This window comes from Mycteria americana, chromosome 23, assembly GCF_035582795.1.
Source record: "Mycteria americana isolate JAX WOST 10 ecotype Jacksonville Zoo and Gardens chromosome 23, USCA_MyAme_1.0, whole genome shotgun sequence".
Classification (NCBI taxonomy): domain Eukaryota; kingdom Metazoa; phylum Chordata; class Aves; order Ciconiiformes; family Ciconiidae; genus Mycteria; species Mycteria americana.
Window position 1 is genome coordinate 6,341,436 of NC_134387.1, and position 18,826 is coordinate 6,360,261.

Consider the following 18,826-nt stretch of genomic DNA (forward strand, 5'->3'; position numbering starts at 1 on the left):
CTGTGACGGATTTTAGACTTACTTCATATCATCATAACTTACCTTTCATCAAACTTAATTGTTTTTCGTTAAATCTCATATATATTGCCCTCAGCTATTCCTCATTCTCGGATCCTGTGTTCCCTTCATCTGCATACAGACTATGTCCTCCTCTGTTATCATTTGGCTATGCTGTATGTGTTCAGTACTTTCTAATCTTCCTGCATAAATTGATCCCTTCTGACTGGTTTTTGTTGCTGTTCTCTGAATTTTCTCAGAAAACTGACAAACTACTGGAAGAAATCCCAGCGTTGCTAAAAATCAATGGGAATTTCCTGGTTTTGACAGCAGCAGCTAGGATTTGACTCAATTAGAAGAGATGTAGTAAAGGAAAAGCTGTATTCCAGTGCTTCTATGTTCATGCCGAAGCACAGGAATTCAGAAAATAAGACACCTAGGCTTATACATTGCTGAACGAATGCCCTTGGATCCTACTGTGATAGAAGCTGAGAAGGCTCACTATCTTGCAGTTTCTGGCCCTACAGAAACCACTTTTCCAGTTTTATATCACCTTAAAGGGGCTGTGGTAAATAGGAACAGCGTAAAAGCATATTGAAAATGTCCTCTAAGTGGGTATGAAATCACAGTTTGCTTATTCCAGTGTTGGAGTGCTACAGTAATGCCATTCATATCAATATATTTCTCTGTGGTTAACACTCTGATCCCTGTTAAATCTGCAGCAACTGTCTAAAGGAAATTAAATTCAGTGAAAGAAAGGAAGATTTGGTAGTTAAGGCACTAGACTGTCACTCGAGTATAAGGTTTAGTTTCTACTTCTTCCATGGGCTTTCTGTATGACCTTAGGTGACTCATTTAATCTTTCTGTGCCTCAGTTCCCCATCTATAAAATTGGTAATAGTGATGATGCAGTTTTCTGATGAGTCTGATGCTTCTTTTCAGTCAATTTTCTTGACAGTTCTTACACTTAAATTATTTGATATTTTTTTGTGTGTATGTGTGTGTCAAATTCCTTGCAAAGCACAATCTTGACAGCTGTTGAGTTCTACAGGTGTTTCTCTAACAAATTTAGTTTTTAATAAAATCCCAAATGGTATTTAATCAATTAAATGAGATGATGCAAAGGGTGCAACAACATGAAAAACATGTATTTTCCTTCCCTTCCCTTTCAGGAAATGATAACAGCGAAGCCCTTCCAGAGTCTATCCCATCTGCTCCTGGAACACTGCCTCATTTTATGGAGGAACCAGATGATGCCTACATTATAAAAAGCAACCCCATTGTCTTACGCTGTAAAGCTATGCCAGCTATGCAGATTTTCTTCAAGTGCAATGGTGAATGGGTCCATCAAAATGAGCACGTGTCTGAGGAAAGCATGGATGAGACTACAGGTAAGGGCTAACGTGTCCTTCGGGAGATATATCTGAAATGCAGTGTCTGTCAACAATATCTAACATAGAGCAAAGAACAGGAGATCGCACGTGGAGGTACACAAACAGGAGAGTCGTGTGATGTAGCAGATAGTTGCAGGCTTGCACCGAGCTGAAGGAGTGGGAACCGGCTCTAATTCAAAACTCAAGCAACGAAGTCCGTCCTGCCCTGAGCACAGCCCATAAGGCATGTAGGAGGGCACAGGGTGTCAGCCTAAGCTTACTGCTGGGCTACTGCGACGACGTGTTTTGGTTGGCTTGGTGTGTCAGTAAAGCCAGCTCGTGTCTGCTTGCGATGCACCATGTAGACACAGCTTTGCAGAGCTGGGAGAAGCCGTTTCCCAAAATGCAAAAGGGAAAGCAGTGGATGGAAGAGGGGAAGAAAAGGACAGAGCTGAAAGGCAGAGAAGAGGAACACAGATCCTGGCAGAAGAGGCATAGTATGACTGGGGAAAACCAAGGGAATTAAGATGGCTGTAGATGTAGGAGGCATTACACAGAGATGGTAACAAACTGGATATGCACCACCAACTTTTCCAAGTGGAGACATAGGGCCTGATCAAACACTAAGCATAGACAGTGAGCTTTCTGAAATAAAGTAACAGTTTTGGAGGGAACAGTAGTTCTGTGTATTTCAATGGCATAATTTGTAGTGGGAACTAGAAACAGAGAAACATACGCCTTTATGAAACTCCTGTCAGGGTGAACCCTGAAAAAGTGCCAATGTGGTGGTTGAAATTTGCCTTCACCCCCAAGCAGTGATAGGTATTTGGTAGGTAATAAAGTTAAGTAGGAGAAATCCATTGGGTAGAAGTGTGCATCAAAAAGAAGAGAATGAGAAGGGAGACAGTTGAAAATGATCAACAGATTTTATCATGCTCCCAGCACAGCCTATATCTTTTCTCATTTAGAAGCATCTTGATAAGTATTGCAAGCCAATTTAATGCTGCACCGTCTTGTAATTTCACAATTCTGTTTTGTTATTGCTTTCCTCCTTTTTTTAAATTCCAAGATTGCTAGGCAACTCCGTGTCTTGGAAATAGCAGTGTATGCATAACATCCTCTCTATCAATACAAGAAATTCCTTTTTAGAGGAAAAAATGCCATTTAAAAAGAAGTTACATCTCCTAAAGTGGTGTTTGGCATTCTTTCTAAGTGACACATTCTGAAGAAATTTCATACTAAAGACTTTGTAAATGCTAATCTGGATGAATTTTAATTTTTACAGTTACCTTTTCAAAAATAATTTAATAGGCATAACCTTTACTTCTAAAGGCATTGCTGAATCAATATAGAAGAAATGTCGTCCCTAAATGTTTTTCTTCCATATGGTTAATGAAAATCTGTCTTGTGAATACTGCAATTATGTTTTCTAAGCCTTGGATTAATAACAGAATAAAAAAAGATAAAGTAACATTAGGTGTTTTTTTTAAATAACACCAGTAACATTGAGGTTTGAGACATGGAGGCACAGGCTTAGCAAATGGGATCTGGAATATAAATGTTGCAGGTTTTAATTTAGCCCAGGGACAGAGCTAACGCTGAAAGTATTGTTCTCTAAACGTAAGCGTGGTCCAGACAGTTCAGTGTGTCTGTGTGTTCCAAAAAGTACCATAATGGTCCTTAGGACCCCAAAATGCAAGTAAAGGCTATATACAGTGTAATGTTGAAGGACAGGTATGGACATTTTCTCACCATGATGTATCCATATCCATCAATTATTTTGGAACTCTTCCTTAGCCTTCAGTAAACAGGAGAGTGTTGGGCTTTTTTAGAATTAACATGCATACTGGAGTGCCCTCATTTCTGGAGTCAAATCTGGGGCATAAACATGTCTGTTACCAAGCAGGCACAGTGTTCTGCGTATTGCGTGGGCTCCATCTGTGAAAAACTGCACTAGAATTTATGCCAAGAATGGTGCCTCTGGTTAAAGGATGTGATTCTGGTGTGCTCACTAAAGGGAGGTTACACTACATTAAAATGGGTCTGTCCTTTTCCATGCTTCCACTATTTGTTATGTGATTAAAATTCTGAGAGAATGTATTGAAAAGTGGTGAAAAATAGCAACAAGGAACCCAAACAAGAGGAAATTTAATGCTGAATACAGGAAATGTATCTTAGCATCTCTATAAATTCCTGCCAGCAAGCTCTTAGCCAGGCATATGCAAGAAGTACTTGGCCATGGCACTTGAAGGCACACTGTTCTGATGGGTTTTACCTACAGCACTGTATCATGCACGTATAAAAGGACAAGAAGGACAGCTGTTGGTAGACAATGGGCATATTTTGTCATTGTGATGAACATGGAATCCAATTTAACGTGATTTTGTTTTTATGGGACAGAAATAAAAATCTTAGAGTAACACAGGAGTCACTGTTAATTTGAAGAGGAGGAGCAACAGGAGGAAGGATTTCTGTAGTTTCGTAAGCTTTGTAGTTATGGGCCGCCACACGTGCTGGCTGCCTGAGAATGTCAGGGGTCCTGGTGTGCTCGAAGAGTTTGCACTGAAGTCTCTCCTCTTGTGCATTTGCTGCTCTTTGTGCAGAAAATCAGTGCAGGCAAGCCAACGTGTGCTGCAACTACGATGGCTATGGGGTTCCATCTCTGCACTGCCACAGTCAGTTGGTCGGTTAGAGACCAAGTTACTTCATCTTCTCCTGCCTTATTTCCTGAGTTGCAGAAAAGAGATAGTGATCCATAGTCCGCCTTTTCTGTTTACTCCATAAACGTGGCAGAACAGCAACTTTGCTCTCTCTATGTACTCTGCCTCATAAAGTGAGAGCCTGAGCTACTAGATGCTACTGTGATAAAAATGTAATAATTACAGTTTGATTGATTTCCTTCTGCTTTATTTTTCTTGCCTGAACATTGCAGCATGCACCTCAGAATTAGTTTACAGATATTTCAAGTTTTGGTTTCACCAGAGGATCCAACCTGCTAAGAGTAACTAGAGTTTTCTTGTCTGATAAATAAAAGGATTACAGCAATAACTGCTGTCAGTGTTTTTCTCATTTAAACAAATAAAGCTGACAAATGCTGAAGTTCTGTGCAGCTCTGTTATGTTTAGTACATGGAGAGCAATTATTCATCTGCTGCCAGCATTAGTCTATCTGCAGCTAAACCATCCAACAGTGCAGAAAGCTTATTAGCATATCAGTACCATAGTCATAATTTTATATTCTGTAAGGCTGTACTGTATAACAAAAGATGATGGTTATAATTTGCACAATAATTTAAAGGGTTGGACTTGCAGTGCTTATTAGAGTTATACAAGTCACAGGTAAAATGTTGCTCTTGTTTATTACGTGCCTGTTTTATTTGCATGGATTTTTCGTTCTGTGTCATTTCCTACGAACAATTTTTCTGGCATTTCTTGAGATGCAGAGGGTAGGTCAGTATATTTGTTGGTGAAATATAGTGATGATAAATGAAGAATATATGCCTCTATTCCCAATAGGTTTGCTTTCTGTAGTCATTTCTAAAACAAATGAAAATAGGTGTACTTTCTCCATAAACAAAACATAACTTTCCCCAAAGACTAGATGTTCTCCAGAAGTCCCTTCCAACCGTAACAATTCTGTGATTCTGCTATTTTGGAGGCATTTATTTTGTCTATTGGCAAATTGGGAGACCTTTTTTTAAAAGGACCTGAATTCGTACCTCTCCCATTTGCAAAATGCTGAACCACCAGCTTCTCAAAATCATGTGCTGTTTGTTTGCCTGATTCAAACCACATTAAATGTTGCTTCAGAAAATATAGGCTAATATGTAGATTAATTAAATAATGTGTCAGTGAAAGGAAGAGCTGGGCTGGAGAATAATTCTACCTTAATAAATGTGAAGCTGTAAATGCCTGTATTCACTGATGACTGCTCAGAATTTTACAGTACCACTGAGCCTAGAAATGGCTTCTGCTTCATGCATCATGTGATGATTTTTTTTGTTTGGTATCAGTAAAGATTCTGTCGTTGTTAGCATGGATGCACCAGTAAGCTGTATAATATGCAGTTCTCGTACCCTTATTTCTATTTGCTGCTTCCAAAAATTCCTAGAGTGGCTCAGAAATTGAGAGAGTTCAGAAGACAGTGTACCAGAACCAGGTGGGCGAATGGCAGCACTGTCGGCAAGGCTGTAGTTAATGGCTGGTGACAGGGAGTATTCTCTTCCCCAGGAAGATGCTACTTAGAGGTCACGATGGGAATAAGCTGATCGCGGGATGGGAGGATGGCTGGAGATACTCGGGTACAGCAAGCGGCTGCACCATCACAGCAACATACAGAGCAACACTGTGTTTGCAGGCAGATGTGATGTACGTGGCTGCACAGAAGTGCACGTCAGCTACTTGAATGCTGGATGAGTGATTCTGGACTGGAGAGAGGCCATCTTAGAAGGTCAATATTTGTCAGGGACTTAACAGTTTTACATTCTTGTCGAAAAAGCCTTTAAATAGATGGGTCGCAACTTTGTTGGACATGGCTGCAAATTAGCTTGGATTCGGAGGCTCTGGAGCTTTGATGCTTTGTAGGTTTGATTGAGATCATTCCGGGACTGTACACAGCTTGATTTGCCATAGGTAAGTAACCGGAAAGTGTATGTCTGTCCGTGTCGTATAGCATGGTGGGATGCCAAATCTTCAGCCAGTTAAGACCTGCTGTGTCAGGTCACCAGGACTCAGATGCTCTCTAATGGAACTTACTGTAGCTGCTCTTGTCTTTAACCTACAAAGATCACTCTACAAAATGGTTGTATGACTGAGAATCCACGGATTCATCACTGTCAGAGCAGCTTGGATGTTTAAATCGAGATGGTGCCTTTTCATCATGCATTTTACAGTCAGTATGTCAGCAAGGAGAGGAGTTTCTGACAGAACTGCTGAGTTCCATGTGCTGTGTTTACTTCATAATGGCTTGTTTTCACCATGGCAGAAAATAAAGGGATGTTTTGTAAACAGTTTTGTTGAAAACTGCATCAAAGTATTAAAAAAAAAAAAAAAAAAACAAACCACAAAATGCAAATAAAAACAACAAAGAAACCTCTGTTTGTTTATTACAGAGTGGATAAATATTTGAGTGACTAAAATGATTATTGAGACAGCTTAGGAAGCTATCGCAGGTTTGTCCGTGTCTTTAGGTATCATTGTGAAATATGGCAAGCCAAACAGGCTAAATGAAAAGAAGTAAAAATCCCCTTTGCCTGTTGCTGGAAGTGTAGCAAGAATTTTGTATTGCTTTATAGTATTTAAAGCTTGTCTGACCTTCCCCGCCCCTCTTCACTGAGCATCCCCAGTGGGCCTCAGCTCTCCTGTTTTCCACAGGAACATGTTGACTTCCTAGTGCCTTTCAGAAGTGAAATACCCAGCTGTTAATGATGCCTGAGATTAAGTGGAAGCCAATTTTTATGGAGTTCGGGTTTAGAAATTTCTTGCTGCTTTATAAACTTCACAGGCATGAAATATTTTAAGATTGAGTTTTCATTCATTTCCAGTGAAGGGGAAATAAGTATCTTGGGACTGCACAGGAGGAGAAAGAAGAAAGTAGTAGGCATGAATGTTTTCTATTTTCAAATTAATGTTTTTCTGACTAGCTCTTTCAAGTGATTCCTAATGCCTTTTAACCCAGGTTTGGATTATGTTTCCTTTCCCTAAGGTTGTCGTGCGAAGGTAATTGCAGATATGGCAAACATCCCAAGTGTATAAAATAAGGTGTCAGGTTTACAAGGCTTCTTGGTGTCTTGTATTTACCTTCAAGCTTTGGCTGAAGCAAATGCTTCTGGTCTGAAGGGCAATACTGCTAAATTTCAGCTGTGCCCAGGAGGTTATGAAGATGGTAGCAGGCTAAGAAAAAGCACAGGGCTTTTCCCATCTTTACTCCTGGCTAGCCTTGATGATTCCCTTAGATCCTTTTTTCAGCTCTTTAGGTGTAACTGATTCCTACCTGAGGAAAGAGCTATGCATTCATTTTGATAAACAACAAGCAAATTTGCAGTAGACAACAACAACATTGCACTGCAGATGAATTTAGCAAGGTTATACTTTGGGAAACAGTATAAAATAAGCAAGGTATCTGCCTGATGTTAAGAAAGGCAAGACTTCAGTTTTGTAGCTGGTTCACTGCTTCCCAGAGGGATAGGAGGACCATCTCCATTTGTGAGCTGTGAAATTTATTCCACTCTCTTTTTTTACTGCCTCCTTGCAGACTGTAATGGCTTGAGCTTAGCTTTCTCTGTGCTGCAGTGTAAGACACAGCTTTTCTCTCCCAGACGAGGAAATGGCTGCTGGATGGAACTGCGGTAGTAGTGGCTGGAACAGGCTGGAATTCAGTGGGCATTTGATTAGGTCCGGTCATACATGCATAGTTCTGGCTGTTTGACTGGATTGGGGGCCTACCAGGGTACTTCAGAAAGGTTTTTCAAGGGCACTGAGATGTTAGATGGGAAGACAATTTTATTGTATATTATATTATAAAATTCCAGATAAACATTCTGGGTGGAGAAGGCACAAGAGACAAGGTTTCTGAGGGAGGTGTTCTATTCTTGCAAAGACCACAGCGGGTGGGCAATTCTTGTAACTCACTGCATTATGACCTGCTCAGCTTTTAGAATTTAATTAGTGGCAATATATTATTGTCAAAGTAATTAAAGCTTTGCCTTGATTAAAAATGGAATTGTTTAATTAAAAGAAAAGGTTTGGCTAACCTTCGCTTTATGCCCAAGTAAGATAGCCTGTATCAGCTAATTTTCTGTGTCTTTCCCCTTCAGGATTGAAAGTTCGCGAGGTGTTCATCAATGTGACGAGACAGCAAGTGGAAGATTTTCATGGGCCAGAAGATTACTGGTGCCAATGTGTTGCATGGAGCCATCTAGGGACTTCAAAGAGTAGGAAGGCATCTGTCCGCATAGCTTGTGAGTAGAGTAAATGTTCTGCTGTTCTAGGAAACATACTGTTCTTTTAGGGTTAAATATAAATGGATGCTGGTAAGGTACTGCTGTCTTTGCAAGCCCTCCCTATGAGATACTGTAGGAATATCACAGGAAGCATGCCATGGTTTTTTTCACAGCTCTCGTTTATTTTAATGTAGATTGATTTGCATTTACACTCAGAAGGTCTGTTTCAGAGATTCTGGATTGCACGTGCACAGTGTCACAACAATGCAGTGTAATAAGAAGGGTTAATGCAAATTGATAATCCCCTGAAGAATGCCCTTTTGCTCCATGTTGATCACAGGGGTCTAAAAAATATGAAAAACCATTTAACAATGTCCGTCTTCCACACTTTGTATTAAAAAAAAAAAAAAAAAAAAAAAAAATGCAAGAATACATTAGAAGCTTTTGTAGCATGGGATTTTAAATCTGGTTTTCAATATTGAAGCGTATCATTGGTCATCAGGTATCATAAGCTGTGGGGAAAATGAGATAAAAGTAGGAAAAATTAAATAATTGGAATCAATAGAGGGAAAAATATCTTCCCTCCTTTCTCTGAGGAAATGAGACACAAACATCCTAAACAGAGCTAAGACTGCTACAGAAATTCCGTCATTTCTCTATGGGACTAAGCGTACATTGTTTAGAAAAAAATAATTTTAAATGCTGTTCATGTAGGCATTTATAAGAGCCACTACTGAAGATAATAAAACCATTCATAAGCAAGGTAGGTAGTCTTCCACATTTTTAACTACGTAGTTGACGTGAAATCTAGATCGGATGGTTGAATCTGTCATTCAGACAAGTTAAAGCGGCTAAGGAAAAATTTCCTTCTTGTAACAAGGTGGAAGTGTTATCCTTGCACTTCATCCTTGGACTGGAAAATTGAACAGCTTGTCAGAGTCAGCCCATATATTGCATAGTCATAATGAAGAAGTTACAAGTTCAGCATGTGCTTCCCGTGTTGGAGGATGTTACACAGAGGATCAGCCCTTCTTGTGTGGGAGGATGGCTAATAGCAATCCTCTTCAGCTTCTGGCTGGTAGGATTACTCCATCTCTCTGCCATTCCCGTTGTGACCGAGGGTTAGTAGGGGGAGATGGGAATGGATCTGAGGCTGGTGTGTGTTCCCAGGTGCTAACATCTGCTTTTTTGTATGCAAGGCCTTATGCTTTGACTTTGGAGCCAGTTGCGTGACCTATAGAGTCACGTGGCGTGACATCCAGTATTAAGAAATTGGACCCTACACGTTACACTGTGCTGTTAAGCTATTTATAAATGATTCTATATGCCTGCTGCTTGCCATAACGGGATTAGAAAGGAATTCCACTGTGCAGAGCTGTGAATTATTTGGTTAAAGTGTATCTCTTTCTAAGTCATAGCAAGCAGGGACAGAGTCATTACCAGTGGTAATTTTGAAGAAGGCCATGTGGTTATGGTGGTTGCTGCCACTATTTGCTTAAGGGGCACTGTTAGTTCCTACTTTAAGAAAAGGGAATAACTGGTCTTGTAGGCTGACAAATCTTAAGTTTTAAATAACAACACTGTAGATTAATTAAGAGTTAGGGGGAAGGGGGGTTATTTGGTTTAATCTCTTTTAGTACAGAAGACTTCATTCTAGAATTTTTCATGCGGCGGGGAGCAGAGGACGACGGTTGTCCCCAGATAGGAAGTGTTCAGTTTATCTCTGTTGTTCATATCTGAAATAGCATGCTGTAGTGCTATAACTCACAATCAACAGATCATTATTTGAAAGACGCAAAAAATGGAAAAATCCAATAAATGCCATCATAGCAAGAGGGATGTAAAAAAGACAAAACCCAAATACAATTGTTACTATGAGACTGTGGAGGTACTCAACGTTTCATCCAGTTTTTACCTTGCAATTAGATCTGCTCCATTGCTCTAACAGAATGACAGCCTGCAACCATCCTTTTGCAGCAGTGCTGCTAGCAGAGAATTCAGGAAATTCCCCCAATCTGTTGTGAACCCTTTTCCTTTAAATCACCAGTTCAAATCTTTAAAGACCTAGTCCTAGGAAATGATGGCAACAAGCTGCAAAGAGTTGGGAAAAATGCTTCTTGGAAGGAGATGAGGGACAGAAGGAATGGGCTGGGGAGGCTCCAGCAAGAAACTCTGAATGGTAACTTTATCAGGTAGTTTTCTAGCAATTCTTGATCAATCTTTTAACAGGATAACTTAAAATAAACATTGGAGATAAGTAATAGGACAATGTAACAACTCCTTGATTTTATAAATGACAGGGTTTTTTGTTGGCTGATTTAGTTTGAATGTGTAAATATGTGTAAATTCAATTTTTTATTTTACTGCATTAACTGTCATAACATTGAATGAGCTAATAATTCCCCTGTATTGCTAAGCTGCAAAGGACTATTATTCTGAATTGAATTTTTATTGACTTTTTCTCTGCACTGTGATTTCCCAACCCCATAATACGGCAATATGAGTAAAAATCAGAATGAGCAGAGGCAGGTGGAGCCGTGTGCTGGGACTTTTAAACCCATCACTGTGGTACCAGTTCTTCTGCAAACCACATCCCCAGCTGCCATCCGTAACTGCAGCTATCGTATTAACCTAGCAGGCACTCCAGAGAGTGCTCTTCATTTCTGCTTTATGTAATGTACTGAGTGTGGCTGAATATTTCGCCTGAGAACTGTGTTCCTGTAGTGGCCATTTGCTGTGCTACTTTTACTTGAAGCCATGGCTTTTTATGAAAAGAACAGCAATTCCTGAGCGCAGAGATGGTGGGACTTGTTAGCAGTCCAGACACAAAAAATGAATGGCTGCCAACAGATGTCTATAAACCACCCCCCATGAGTTTCCAGGGCTTGCCCTTTCAGGGACCTGTGTCATCCTGTCGGGCCACTTCACTGGGGGCATGGATTTCTGACATAGGGAATACCCTGCAGAGGACTAGAGATGAGAATGTGTAGGTCCAACTTGTGACAGCACACAGAACCCATCGCTTTTTCACAGCACCTGTCATTGTGATGCTTGGTGTGGTAGGGTCGACTTCTTTCCTTCCTTTTTTCTTTCCTTCCTTTTTTCTTTCCTTCCTTTTTTCTTTCCTTCCTTTTTTCTTTCCTTCCTTTTTTCTTTCCTTCCTTTTTTCTTTCCTTCCTTTTTTCTTTCCTTCCTTTTTTCTTTCCTTCCTTTTTTCTTTCCTTCCTTTTTTCTTTCCTTCCTTTTTTCTTTCCTTCCTTTTTTCTTTCCTTCCTTTTTTCTTTCCTTCCTTTTTTCTTTCCTTCCTTTTTTCTTTCCTTCCTTTTTTCTTTCCTTCCTTTTTTCTTTCCTTCCTTTTTTCTTTCCTTCCTTTTTTCTTTCCTTCCTTTTTTCTTTCCTTCCTTTTTTCTTTCCTTCCTTTTTTCTTTCCTTCCTTTTTTCTTTCCTTCCTTTTTTCTTTCCTTCCTTTTTTCTTTCCTTCCTTTTTTCTTTCCTTCCTTTTTTCTTTCCTTCCATGTTTTGCACTTAAAGCCTAGAGATTCTGAATTGTGAGTCAAGTCCAAAGCATTCTAGCACTTTATATTTCTCTGAAAAAGCAGGTAAATATTTCTTTATGATAGTGTGGAACGCAGAGAAAATGAGAAAGATGGATCTTACTCCATTTTTCATCCTAATAAAGGCATTTGTAGGCACAACTGCAGCCTAACTGTTAATGAATGACTTTTTAAATAGGGCACTGGAAAAGATACTGGTTATCTGTGTGGGGAAAAAAAAAATCAACATTAACAAAGAATCATAAAAGGAGAATATATGCATTGTGTGCATCTTTCTGTAGTGACCAGCTTGCTAAAATAAGTCTTAATGTATTTTATAAAATATATTGAAGTGTAACTGAGTCAGAGCCTTTGCTGTTTATGGGGGTGTATTTCATAAAGTGTAAGCAATGCAGAAAATTAAATCAGTAAATCCACATTGTGGAATTTGAGACACTGTTTGAAGAAAATGAGTATGTCTAATGGAAACATCCTAACTCTCAAAGCACAGGTAGTAAGTAACATTCCTTCTATTTTATTTTCCTTCCACAGCAAGCAAAACTTTACATATTCATGGGCATATCTGGGTTAGGTCAACGTCACTGGATGCAGGTTTCCTCTGTGTCTGTTCTGGTTTACCCAAACACTTGTACATAGAAGTGCTGCGGCCACATCGGTGTGACTCTGAGACAATATGCCCCGTTTCTTATCCAGAATGATTAGCTTGGCCATGGTATCTGAAATGAAGCAATCTTGTAATCAGGCAGTCTGGAATGTGTGGAATTGCTCTCAGTCCTTTCCTTCCTTTCCCTACAGCTTGCAGTATGTAGGCGATGTAAACAAAACAGCTAGCTTAGAACATTCTATGAAATACCCTGGCACTCATCCGAAGTAGCATGTACTAGGAAAATTATTCACCCAGTCTTGGACTCATTCAGTTGGTTCTCACAGCACCCTGCCAATACTGTGGTGGTGGTGTTGCGTTTAATTCTCCCATTTTGGAAGGGCAGTGGCTTGAGAGATTGAATGCACAACTGGAACCACGGAGCTTGTGGGTTCTAATATTGATTGTCTCTGTAGTCACACACAGATTGTTGCTTACAGGTGGAGAAATGGAAACAGAACTAAAGATGATCGGATCTCTGCCTCTCCTCTGAGGAGGAATTAGTAGCTCTCAGTCGTCCGTTGCTTTATACACACACTTAAGAGTAGAATATGGCAAAGTGCTCTTGTTGCTCACTTCTGCAGCCTACATGGTATTGTTTGGGGAGGAATGGCTTTTGGAGGTGTAATGAATTATTGCATTAAACTCTGCAGATTTACGGAAAAACTTTGAGCAAGACCCACAAGGGAAGGAGGTTCCTATCGAAGGGATGATCGTTCTCCACTGTCGGCCACCTGAGGGAGTCCCTGCAGCTGAGGTGAGGCTTTGTGCAGTGTCACTGCTGGTGGCTGATGCCTCCTGGGCTGGCGAGAAATGGGGAGAGAAGCAAAGAGGGCTTAGCTACCATGTGGTTTTCAAGGTCCAGTGTTGGTTACAGTGTTCTTCTCTCACAGACTGCTTTAAATACGTATTTTTTTATTATATAAGTTTTTAAAAAGTATGGCTTTTTATCAGAATTCAGGAATGTTTGCTGAAAAAAATCCTAGTTTTAATACAGTTTTCAAGTTTTATGCTTACAAACTGAAACCAGATTGTTACTTCTTTTCTTAGAAATTACTTTTCTCATTGAAAAATAAACAAAAACCCTAAAAATATTCTGATAAATTGTTGCTGGAGAGAGAAAATCTGCTGCAAATAACAATTTTGGGGTTTTTTTGCTTAGCTTTAAACATACTTTTTGTCAAGAGAGTTGAATCTTAACAGGAAACTAATGGGGATGCCTTAAAATGATAATAGCCAGACTATTCTTGGGGGAAGGTGTTCTAAGTGGGTTGCATTTAAAAATCTGCTAGAGAGGCATTAAAAAAAAAAACCCAGAAAACTTGACAGTGGAAGCTAGCATGGCATCACACTGTTCCTACCTATCAAAAAGCAGACTGGTGGTGGTAGTCTTCAGTCAGTGCTGCCATGGCAAGACTGAGATCAGTAGTTTAAATCTAACTCTTGTGTATCTGGGTGAGCTACAGTCAGCACATTCAGGCTGCAGCGTAGGCTCAGCCGTAGGGCTAGAGCTATGGAGCAGCCCCGGTAACGCTGTGCTGTATTTCTAATTGCACGCTCTGCAGTGTGCTCTTCAGCATCTTTTGATGAGTAAGACAAATGGTATCACTCAGAAGTTATTTTTGCCCCTTATCTCCACTATTGATGTGGTATGTTCTAATTGAAGGAACAAGAGAAGCAAGGAAAAATAAACTCCAAAGAAACATGCGTCCTTTTAGTTAAGGAGAAGCATCTTGAGCGGATGCAATTGAAAATAAAGAGAGGAGAAATGCAGCAAACTGGGGTGTAAAAGACACTGAAAATCAGGTTGAAGTGTTAAAGACCGAAAGGAAAATGAGTTATAAATAACAATGGTGAGTAGATGAATTTGTATCTAGGCATCTACTGTGCATTACTCTGTCATTCAGATTTTTGCTACTGCATTCTCCTCAGCTGTGCATTATTTTTACTCATGTTTAGTGTTACTAGAAAAATGGATATTGCATTACAGAGAATTGCCAAAATTATTGAAATGTGTATGCTGGTAAACATGTCTATTTTGTAGACAAACTTCCAAACGTGTAACTGCCTAAACATCCTTGGTCTGTGAGGTGAGTCTCAGTCAACCCTGTTTGAATTTTGCTGAGAATTTTAGAATTATTTGAACTACACTGCTTTACACTCAACAATTAAACAGAATATCTGTCTTTTATGAAAGTTAGGAATTATACCCAATGAAAAACTGACATTTTAATTGCTTTCTACAGATAAAAATTGTAGAGTTCTCAATAAACCCTGATTTACTGATGTTGATTGTAAAATTGTTATTGCTGCTAATAAAGCCTGTAAATCTTAACAGGTCATATTTGCTTTGGACAATAACATTTTACATAAAGGCTCAGGATGCAAGGCCAATTCTATGCTTATCAAGGTAAACAGTCTACTGGAAATAATTCAGTGTCTTTAGAAACAGGGTACCAGATTCAAATAAGTAATGGCTCTGGTTTGTGGCAGTAAGCTTGAGGACACTCTTTTGGTATTTTCAAGTTAAAGATGACCTGCCCTGTTAACCATGTGGATGAGAAATAACTGAGATAACCAGTAAATCTTGCTCAATAATTGTTATGTGGGTACTGAGAAGTGTAGAAGGTTTTAAAACCCAGTGCTGGCAGCAAATCTATGGTTCTGATCCAAGAATTTATTTCATTAGAGTTTGGATGAAGCCCTAGATGAAAACATAAGGCTTGAAATAACTATGGACAAAGAAGATCGTCTTCTGTTTCATTAGATGCAAAATAGATGCTAATTGTGGCAGGGTTTTTTGTTTGTTTTTTAATCCATACTCTGCATGGACCTGGAAGTGCAAACTGAAAACAAAATGGATAGGACACTCCAGCCTCTTTCATGTTACCATGCCAGTATCTGTCTGAATCCCTTGGGAAGATTTTGATTATTCCATCAAGTGCCGAAGTTCAGGAACATTATTTTCCCAAAGAGCACACATTGCCTGTGCTTGCCATAGTCACAAGTTAATCTAGCGATTTATTTCTGACAATGGCTATGACTGACTGATACGGTCAAACCTCTAATCACGCAATGCAGCTCAGTAAGAGGCAGGCACTTTACAACTGGAATGAAATTTAAGTTCAGCTCAATCATTTATGTGAGCCTGCCCCATTATCAAGAATATAAATCTTCATCTCTGGAATTGTTTTTCTGCAGCTTAGAGGTGCTGAAGATTTCTTAAATCTAAGGATAAAAGCATTAAAAGTAAATGTGCTTGATTTACACCATAGCTTAATCTGAAAAATCCTGTCATTAGTCCTGTAAGAGGTGGAAAGCAGGGATATGTTTTAGTGATGGCTGACATCACAGGTTCCTTGGAATTACCAGGAGGGAGAGCCTTTCTTTCCCACTACTCCTTTCCATGTTTCTAGTCACTCCTCAAATATTTTCACCTAAGTGATATTAGCCATTGCTAATGTTTCCTTGTTTAAAGCTGAGTGAGTGGATCTCAGCAGTTCTTGGTAGGCAGAGGTACTTGTTACTAAATATATCAGCATTTCCCAGGCATATTTATGCCATTATGTGCCATCAGTGGCCACCCCTTACTGTGCTTTTGTGCAGGAAAAAGCGTTTAACCGAGTAGCAGCATTAGGGGTCCTGAGCTGTCATCGCAGTCAGTGTCTTTGCCAATGGTGTCTCTCAGTACTAATTTTTTTTTTTTTAATTTATTTTTGGGGTGGGACAGCAGGGACGACACAGAGATCATAGAGTGATCAAGACCAAACCTCACAGAGAGGTTTTCTAGAGAGAATTCCTCTAGATCAAGTTTAGTTTTGTTGGGAGAAATTTCTGTTTCTACCATCTGTTCCAGAATGAGTAAGGCTTCCATATCTCATCGCCAGTAGCAATGAAAATACCCAGATTGAGTTTGCTTATATGTGTTAATTTCTGCACACAGTACGTATAAACGGAGTTAGGAGAATATGGATTAAAGGTTTGGATCCATAGTTTAAATGTATCTAAACTGTATATGGCTTAAAACTTGGCGTGTATAAATTAATTTACAAATAATGGAAGCTCATGTGACATTGTCAATGCTGTGTGTGCTCATACAGTTCAGTTTTAGTAAATAGTCTTTAAGCTGAATAACACATTCGGGAAAGCAAACAATCAAGGAGGATTACAAATAAAGAACAGCAGTATTCTAATTCAGCTTTAATGTTATACAGGCATGAATCAGGAGCACCAAATCCTGCTGAGGCAAGCACTGATTTTAATGCTGCTTTGAAATGCACTGTACTGTCTTGATTCATTTAGCAGAAAATTTCAGTTGCTTGTGTCAGCTAGGTCTTAAGTAAAAGGCATATAAAGGAGCATGTGTCTAAATCTGCATTCTCTTTCCAAGAATTTGATTACGTTCTTCATGGAACCAAAGTCCATCCCTTGTGCATGAAATACTATTGAATGTGCCTGATTTTACTAATACTAAAACCTCATGTGGCAACAGCAGTCAAGAAAACTGAGGAACTGAGGAATTACCTATTGTTTTACCCTTTCAAATAGTTTAGACAGCCTTAGCAAATTATGAAACCGTTTTGAATTCTGTATGGACAGGACAGGCACCTACCTCTAAATGTGGTAATACCACGTGCCATCTCTTGGAGCACCATGGCTCTGCTCCTAGAACATGCTGCCTTTCCGTTTATATGCAGGTCCAGGTCAGCTGTCTTCACTCGCTCCGTAGCCCACCCTGTATTTCTGTCTCTGCAGCTTTGTGAGCAGGTTTCCCATCTGCAGAGTTTGCCTCTATGAAGAAGGGAACATGAGAAAATTCTGCACATCTCTGCTTTGAGAGGTTGCTGAGGGTTTGGGGCATTCTGGGTGCATTGCCACAGCAGTAAGAGCATAAGAAAACCCAAAGCCTGACACTAGGCAGACTGGAAAACGGTTTTAAATCCTCTTCTCATGCATTCACATGGCAAGCAAAATAGAGCTGGTGAGCAGCTGTGCTTGCAGGCATCAGCACCCAACCCAAATAAATTCAGTTTTTTGTAAGTTAAACATCAAAATAAAAAAGAAAATCCAGCATTTAAGTAGAGCATCTGATAATCTCCTGCTGTGGCAAATGTTGATTTAAATATAACAGAGTCTCTGCTGGCACAGGCTTGATGGGACCAGAGCCATTTCTTTCACTATTGATGCAGAGTTGGCCTAGGGAAGAGACAGTTCTGGCTTTCAATCCCCACAACAGATTCTCCCCATAGATATGTTTATTAATTGTGTGCAATAGAGGCCTCATTTAGCTTGGAGTGTATGCAATGAGGCAGTTGTTGTATAGTATAGGAATCAGCTAAACTCCGATGAATCCTTGTCTGCTGGTCGTTTTTGTTAGGCTGCCAGGTGGGTACCTTGGGCTCGGATCTCTGGACCCGATTTTTATATTGCTGAGACTGTTTCACTCCACGGATATCAGAGGAAGTACTTCTGATTTTCATTGGCGTGATGAAAATGAGAGGAAAGGGAGGGCTGAGTTTTCCTCTCAGAAAATGTGGAGTTGAATATTGAGTTTGCCAGAGCAACATCTTTAGCCTTGCTGCTGCTGATTACCTGCATCTCTTCACAGGACTAACCTTGTTCATTATACACAGCTTGTTGTTTTGGGAACATTTTGAAGAAATTTGTGAAGGGAAGAAGGGCTTCACTCTCTTTAAAAGACATTTTTAAAAGCAGTGTATTTGACAGTGACATAATACATGATGCATTTCTTCGAGCTGCCTTATCTGCCGCTCTGACTTACTGGTAGCCTCCCTTCACACACAAACTTCTGTTATTAGAAAGAAACCTTTAGCGCAGCTTAAACAAATATGGGGTCTGGTGCAGAGCAGCTTAGCTTAGGTGAGGTACTGCGTGCCTGTTCAGTCACGGTGGCACCTTGGGCTAGCGCACGACTACATGCCAGGCTCTGTGAGCTCAGATAGCCCATCAGTTCATCTCTAAAAATATATCGGATATATCCGCAGATTCTTGTCCTAGTGGGCAGCCAGCCCCATGTATGACTACCCTCAGCTGCTATTAAAAGCTTATCATGTTATTGAGGTAAAGCACTTCTCATACTTGGGTTATATTATTTTTTTTTTCTAGTGCATAGTGCTATGTTTTCTCTATACGTGTTTTGTGCTTGTTTATTGTTGTTGTGTTTATTTTATTACTTCGCATTATTCCTAGGAAGACATGGCAGTTATTCATGGTGCACTCCTTTGTCTCACACTAAGAAAGTATGACACTGGTTTTAGATGACTTTTAGAGCATATCCTTAACCTACAGCCTCGCATAA

General features: G+C 39.7%; 1 protein-coding gene across 1 annotated transcript in view; it reads left to right on the forward strand.

The window, feature by feature from the left end:
* Nucleotides 1-1,087: 1,087 nt before the first annotated feature.
* The window catches only part of UNC5D (unc-5 netrin receptor D), an 86,250-nt gene continuing 68,511 nt past the window's right edge, over nt 1,088-18,826 (forward strand). Inside the window, exons 1-3 of the mRNA XM_075523580.1 lie at nt 1,088-1,388; nt 8,185-8,328; nt 13,161-13,264. Coding sequence (XP_075379695.1) covers nt 1,088-1,388; nt 8,185-8,328; nt 13,161-13,264 — 549 coding nt within the window. The remainder of the gene's footprint in view (nt 1,389-8,184; nt 8,329-13,160; nt 13,265-18,826) is intronic.